At 57.8% G+C, this 7444-nt stretch overlaps 1 protein-coding gene across 1 annotated transcript in view; it reads right to left on the minus strand.

Annotated features, from left to right (window-relative positions):
- Positions 1 to 1041: 1041 nt before the first annotated feature.
- Positions 1042 to 7444, minus strand: part of CCDC169 (coiled-coil domain containing 169) — a 20911-nt gene continuing 14508 nt past the window's right edge. The window contains exons 6-8 of the mRNA XM_045294003.1: positions 2656 to 2754; positions 1598 to 1651; positions 1042 to 1122 (exon numbers count right to left, since the gene is read on the minus strand). Of these exons, the coding sequence (XP_045149938.1) occupies positions 1042 to 1122; positions 1598 to 1651; positions 2656 to 2754 (234 nt within the window). The remainder of the gene's footprint in view (positions 1123 to 1597; positions 1652 to 2655; positions 2755 to 7444) is intronic.

Here is a 7444-nt window from a genome sequence, read left to right on the forward strand (position 1 = left end):
CCCCCGGGCTTCACCAGGAAGTCTGCCCGTGGGGAGGGTCTGCTCTGGGGCGACCTGGGCGGTGGTGTGCGGTGCACAGCCACCTCTGCACAGCTGGAGAGCCCGCAGGCCCAGGGCCGGGGAAGCCGTGGGGCGGTCGGATGTGGAGGCCGTGCCTGCAGGGTTGAGGTGCACACTGGGCATCTTCTCCCCAACGGGTCTGCCAGCCAGTCGATGCCGCCTCAGAGGCCCTACAGTGGGCTTCCCAGTGCTCGCTGCCTGTCTCCTCCTGACAAAGGCTCTCTCCCTCCCCCAGCTAGCTCGCACCTCGGTCTGGGCCTCAGCTGTCCTGGGCTGTGGAAATAAACATGTCCCAGACTAAGCAGGCCACGACCACCAACAACTCAATGTACTGACACTGTCCTTAGTGTAATGCCTGCTCCCCAGGGCGACGTCTTATCCTGGCTCAGGCCCAACCGCGTCCTCGGGGCCATGTGCCAACCGTGGGCATGGCAGAACGAGCACCGCGCCCTCCTGCAACGTCCACTGTGGCCAGCCCTCTTGTCCAGGGCCTCCGCTAGGTCACTGCCCTCGACTGCACTGAGCGTGGTGTCCCTCTCTGGTGGCTGGCCTCTCCTGTCCTAAGTGTATGAGCCGCAGTCTCTCCATCTGTGCCGTCAAGGAGCATTCTGGCTGTACTTCTTCCGAGAGAGAACTGCTGGTTCTTCCGGCCGTCCCTGGACTTTCAGTATTCTCCAACGCCATCATTCGGATGCACCCATTCTTCCTCCTATTCAACGCCCACCTTCCACGTGCTGCGTATGAGGCCAGGGAGAAGGGGCCGGCTCGGGTCAGGTGCCCTCGGTTCTCACAGCGGTATCTCTTTGACCCGATGCGTCATGAGTCGGCGTTGACTCGATGGCTGTGAGTTTAGTGGGGTTTCGGTTTGCACATCTCATATTGTTGCTATGCTAGCTACACGCTCAACCACCCCAGCAGGACGGCACGGCTTTCCGCAGGCGGCAGCCACCCGGATTGCCAAGAGGGAGGACTTGGGAAGACTTACATTTTCCGGAGAGTCTCTTTCACCCTGGGCAGCTGGTCCATGGACTGTCTCTTGGAAAGTGGGTGGGGGGGAGTTATCTGAAAAGACAGCCCTGTGAGGCCGGACGCTCATGCACCAGGATGGGTGGGCAGCCCTGGCCCCTCCACGGCCTTCAGCAGCAGCATGGGAAGGGCAAGAGTTGCATCCCAGGCCCCTCAAGAAGGTTCCAGAACCCCTTCCCCAGTCCCAACATGGCCGGGAGACAGGGGAAACATGGTGTGAAAGGATTGGTCTTTCAAAAAATCTTGCCCATGTTTTTGTGTGAGCTGGTGCAGGTGAAGGGGCAGAGGAGGGTCTCTCAGGGTCCCTGGGGCAATCCCGCCTCCCCACAGAAGGGTCCTCAGTGCAGCAGCACTCCAGTCATCTCAAGGTGGGACATGCTTTCGCTGGGCTGTTTAACATGTCTTGAGAAGCGCTGCCCACTCTGTTGCTCCCCCTGCCCCCCCCTCTATTCCCCAACAAGAACTGCCGTGGGAGCAAGTGGTCAGCCTGGGACGTAAGAAAACCAGGTACCTGGGCCATCTCCGCCAGGTACGAGCGGCGCTCGCTGTTGGTCCTGTGGTAAGCCTGGCGCAGGTGCAAAAGCAGAGGCCCAGGTGAGTCTCAGAGCTCGGGGGAAGGGTCACCGTGGTCCCTGTCTGGGGGGCTCGGAAGCAATCACAGACCAGTCAGCCTGTGAGGCACAGACCACCAGCTGTGGAAACAGCCCCCACCAGGGTCCATGTGTCTGAAGGCCGTCTCTCTAGACCCCCACCCCAGCAGCCAGCAGCCCGCACTGTGCACCGCCTCAAACGCAGGGTGGCTATCCTCAGGGGCTGGGGGTCCCAGAGAGCGAGAGTGGGGCAGGGGGGGTGGCTGCCAAGCTCCTTCCTCAGTGCCATCCCCCGCTCTTTTCTCCCCGGGGCCATGATTGGCCTGTGCGCTGGAGGGAAATCTTTGGAGACAACCGACCCCTTCGGGGTCAGAGCCAGAAACAACCCCACACACAGCGGGCCCTGCCAACCTGAGCCGCCACTTGGCATGGGTGTTGTTGGAGGTGCCCGGGGAGACAGAGGCAAGGGTGTGACGCAAAGCCCGTGTCTGCAGCCGCCCTGACGGCTCTCCGCCTTGTGTGGAAGTGGGGACCTGGGGACAGTGCTTTAGGCTTTGAGTCGCCTTCGAGGTCAATCGTCCAGGAGAACGGCTTATCAGCACACTGGGTGACAAGGACGTGGGGCTTCAAAAGTTCCAGGTTAAGGACCTTATCTTGGCCCTCCATCTTCCCACGAGCTTCTCCATGGCCCTGCTGGTGCATGGCCACCCCAGGCGCAGGAGGTGTGCCAAGCCCCGCCCCTAGGACGCTTCATGCTTGCAGGTGTGCCAAGCCCCGCCCCTAGGACGCCCCATGCATGCAGGTGTGCCAAGCCCCGCCCCTAGGACGCCCCATGCACACAGGGGGTGTGCTGAGCCCACAGGCCTCCTGGGTTTGCACAGGGGGTATGCCTAGCCTGCCCCCATGCCACCCTGCTGCATGCAGTGGTGTACCAAGCTCCGCCCCCCAGGTAGCCCCACCCCCACCCCAGGCCTTGCACCTGGGCCTCCTGCTCCAGTCTGAGCGTGGACTCTTTCACTAGATTCTCCAGACTCCGCTTCTCTTTCTCCAGCTGTTTCAGGACCGTGTGCAAGGCCTCCTGCAGGAGAGAGCGCCCATTACCTGCATCGTGCCCTGGACACCACAGGGCACAGGCTCCACTTCTGCCCGTCTCCCTAGCCCCTGGCTACCCCGTGATGCCAGCGCAGGAACCCTGGCAGTGGCGCACCACACGGGTGTTCTCAGGCTCAGCCTGCACCCCTGCCTCTAGCCCCTGACCAGCCCGAAGGGAAGGGATGGTGCTGTGTTCGCCTTTGATGCGTGAGGAACACCCAGGCTGGCCAAGACAGCGCTGCAGGCAGGCGGGCCGGTTAGATGCATGGACTCCACAACCACGCATGCCAAACCACGGTCCAGGGTCGGAGGCCATGACAGCCTCAGAACATTCCCCAGGGCAGCCTGGATGTTCCTTGATAGATAGATAATCCAGATATGGATACATACATACACACACGCTAGATAATGCACAGTGGCTCTCTACAGATACACATACACGCAGGTGTGCACACCCTTCCCACCCACTGTCAAGTCCATCTCTGAGGGTCTCTGAGGCTGTAAATCTTTTCAGGAGCAGCAGCCTCATCTTTCTCCTGAGGAGTAGCTAGTGGATTTGAACTGTCAATCTTGCAGTTAGTGGTTCAATGCTTACACAACAGTGCCACCAGGACTTCTTATATATACCCACAGTGTTCGTGTGTGTGTGTACAGACATAGCTCCATCTCCACTGCCATTGACTCAATCCCAGCTCACAGTGACCATATCCTTTCCAAGACTGCAACTCTTCCCGGGAGCAGACAACCTCATCTTTCTCACATGGAGAAGCTGGAAGGTTTGAACCGCAGACCTTATGGCAAGTAGTCCAGTACCTAACACACACATACATATTCAAGGAGGCTTCAAAATATTTGTGGACAAGACGGGATTAAATGATAAAGGAATTAGTCCACAAACTTCTGAGCCCCCTTGCATATAGATGCATGCATTGCTTGCAAAATATATATACACTGCTTGTTATAAAGACATACATGGCTTGTGATACAGACAGACATTGCTTGTACATACATAGGTATTTCTTGTCACACAGACATACGTGGCCTACAGAGGGATGACCTGTGACACAGACGTATGTGGCTGTGTGCACAGACAGACGCCACTGTTGGTTCTTGGTGCTATTTCATTCCCCTGTCTTCCCGAGCCGCCCTTTGCCGTCGTCATCTCTTCCGCTTGCTCTCTGCTCACTCCAGAGCGAGCGGCCGTCTCTGCTGGCATCCGCCGGGTCTTTCCTGTCTTCTGAATGACCTCGTCCTCTCCTCGTGGGGGACGTGCGTGTCACCCCACGGTCACTGGTGTTAGTGTGCCTGGTCTCTAAATCCAGAGGGTTCGACTCAAGGCCGTGATTGGCATTCAGGGACCTGTTCTAATTTCTGTTCCCCAGGCAGCCCCTGGCTGATAATATCGAGCTTCTCCATTCTCTCTTCCCACAGATGAACTCGAGTTGATTCCTGCGTAGTTATCTGGCAAAATACACACACACACACACAAAGGAAAAAACCTCACACCAAAATCTCCCCCAAACTAAAAATCTAAATGTACATCTGTAATTCCTTCCAGAAAGCCCCTCAAAGGACCCATCCCAATCAAAGGCATTAGTAGGGAGCGGGCATGGGTGTAAAATTCTCAGTGAAATATTGGCCAGTTGAATCCAACGACGACTAACAATGGCGGGGCCTTGATTCCAGGGAGGTGAGACTAGTTCAGCACTTGCAGTCAGTTAAAATCATTTATCGCACCGTATGCGAGAGAGAAGAAATCACACGAGCACACTGATAGACCAGAACATGCATTTGACAAACTCCAAAGTACACGTATGGTTTAGAAAACAAACACACTGAACAAACCAGGAAGGGGGGATTTCCTGCACCTGATAGCAGGAGATTCCAGCACACTGCTGAGAGGAAAGCTGATTATAGGCAGGGACAGAGAGCTGGGCCTGGGCGTCCCTCAGCACGCCCACCACACTGCACTCAAGACCCCTGAGGCCACAGGAAGGAAGGACGCAGCAGCACCAGGCCCCTCTGCGTCGGCGCACACACCTGTCGCCAGGCCGGTGGGCTGGCAGTCGTGAGCTCACGGGGTGACTTCAGTTATGCAGCTGACGTCAGGGCCCAAAGACGCCTCCATCAGCGTGACCCCCAGCCCTGGAGTTACCCCAGGTTCCACGGAAGACAAGGGGACCAGGCGTCAGCAGACAGTGCTGCAGATGAGCTAGCAAGGGCAACTCAGAGAAACGCACGCAGTTTGATTGATTGTTTTCTGATTCAGGCACTGCCAAACTGGACCCATGACCTCTTGACCTTGGCTAATACCTTCAGTATGCAAATGTGACCACAAGTGGAATCTGCTATTTGTATTCGCATCAGCAAGAGCTCAGAGTGGGTGAACAGAACAAAGGGCAGTGGGAAGAAAGACAAAGTGCCCCGTAATCATGGGGACGGACAAGGTGCCAGCCTCCTCCTCCTCCTCCAGAAACCCCCAAGACCCTCTGGGGTGGCCGGCTGAGCTGGGCCCTGACTGTGCCATCTTGCCATCACCAGTGTCCTGCGCCCGCGCTCTCTGTCAGTCTCTCTGTCATTCTCTGGAAACACAGCAGACAGACGGCTGACGCTACGATTGTCTCCACAGGAAATGCCCAAGAATCACAGTGACAGCTTGGGATGAGGAGCCAGTGTCCAGTGTATGAAGATCAAGCCCAAAAACCAACTGGTTTCTGAGAAACTAGCGATGAGTGATTGGAACTTGAGATTAAAGTCATGGACATTCTCGTTCACAGCCTCCGAGTGGACTTGGACCGAGTGATCGGAGGGGCAGGGCCGAACTGCCCCTGTGGGTCTTGGGGTCCGAGACTCTGCCTGGGAGTAAGAAAGACTTGGAGTGGCTGGTGGTTTGGAACTGCTGACCTTGCAATCGAGACACACGTACATGCTGTGCCCCCAGGCCCCCCAGAAAACAAGCCCCAGCGCTCAGTCTCAGGAAAGGCCTGCGGCTCCATGTGAAGAACCCGCTGGGCGAACTCATAGGTGGTCTGCACCAAGGGCCACGGTTCATTCGCTGCCTCGTGGGCAGAAGGCTCGAGACTGGGGGATGCCGCCGGCGCCATCCCAGCCGGGCGCTCTGAACACGGACAGGGTCTGCCCACGGGGCCTGGGCGCAGGAGCAAAGGGTGGTCTGTTCAACACACGGTGCTGGAAGAGCTGAGCCCCGCCCCCCTCGCCTGGCAAGTCCCACAGCCGCAGCTCTGGAGGACGTCGCTGGGCAAAAACCCCAGGTGACCTTCCAGAGACTCTGCCAAAGCCCGGGGAAAACAGATCACGAGTCGGACTTCATTCACATGAACACCATCTGCTCCAGGAGAGCTCCCATCACGGGAAAGACAGATGAGCCGGGAGAGAACAGGCCCCACGTGTCTGATGAAAGACGTGTCCCCAGAATACACCGAACGCCTTAAAACTCATCAGCAAGGAAACAAGACACCCCACGAAGGCATGGGCAAAAGCTCAGAACACATCTCACCACAGAAAATACGCAGACGCCAAATTAGCTTACAAGAATATTCAACACCATGAGTCACTCGGGCCGTTGCAAACCGGTCCGACAATGAGATGCCACCAGACACCTAGGGACCTCCTAAAGCCTAAAGCACGACACCGTCCAACGGGCACACTCACCGCCGTCGTGGGCAAGCAGACTGGCTTCGGAAGGTGGCCTCGCTGGGAACACGCACCCACGCCACAGATGACTATTGGTCATGCCGATGTCCCTAAAGATGCCCCTCGAAGGTGAGCGAGTGAGCAGACCGTGCGTGCTGCTGCGGTCAATGGAGAGCCCTTCAGCAATGCAAAGTGGGAGAGAAAGTGCTGCCGGGTTACAGAGAGACCTCGGATGAGCATCCATCGGTGAGAGAAGCCTGTCTAGAAACGCTCTGACGGCAAGACCCCCAGCACAGGACACTCTGGTAACAGCACTGGGGCAGGAGGGCAGCGGTGGGCAGGGGCATCACAGGGCGATTTTAGGGCAGTGGAGCTGTCCCACATGACCATAATGGTAAACACGGCATTACGCATAGCGTGCATCTTCTCACAGCCTTTAGGACGCTGATGCCCATCGCCATCGAGTTCATTCCCGCGTACACCATCTGCCCGCCGGGTCGCCATGGCTGCCAGCTCTGCGGAGCTGAAGGCCAGACCGCTTTGCCAGGGGTGGAGGGTGGGTTTGAACCGCCAACCAGTGCGCTGACCACTGAATGCTTAACCGCTGCACCACCAGGACTCCTTACAGCGCATCTCTCTGGAGTCCCGGGTACAATGTCAGGCCCTTAGTGGCACACGGATTACGCATATGAAGAGTCTGAGGCTTGAACACCCACCTGGTGACCTCCCTTGAGGACTACAGCCCAGAGGGGAGGAGCCTCGGGGCAGCCTGCGCCCGCCCGCCGCCAGAATCAACTGGAGGGCACTGGCTTCGGTCCTGTGGGTTCGATGGGCGGTCACGTGTCAACACATATGCCCATGCAGTTCCCCGGGGAGAAGAAGGCCTCTCTGCAGAGGGTCTCAAACGGCTACACGTGCACACAGGGAGGTCTGAGCTTCGACCAACTCCATCCGACAGCCAGCAAACCACGCGGCGCAGAGCCATCGTGAGCAGCAACCACAGGGCCTAACAGGAGCCCCGG

This window comes from Echinops telfairi, unplaced genomic scaffold (genome assembly GCF_000313985.2).
Source record: "Echinops telfairi isolate 266 unplaced genomic scaffold, ASM31398v2 ScPeMD7_2565;HRSCAF=3150, whole genome shotgun sequence".
Classification (NCBI taxonomy): Eukaryota; Metazoa; Chordata; class Mammalia; order Afrosoricida; family Tenrecidae; genus Echinops; species Echinops telfairi.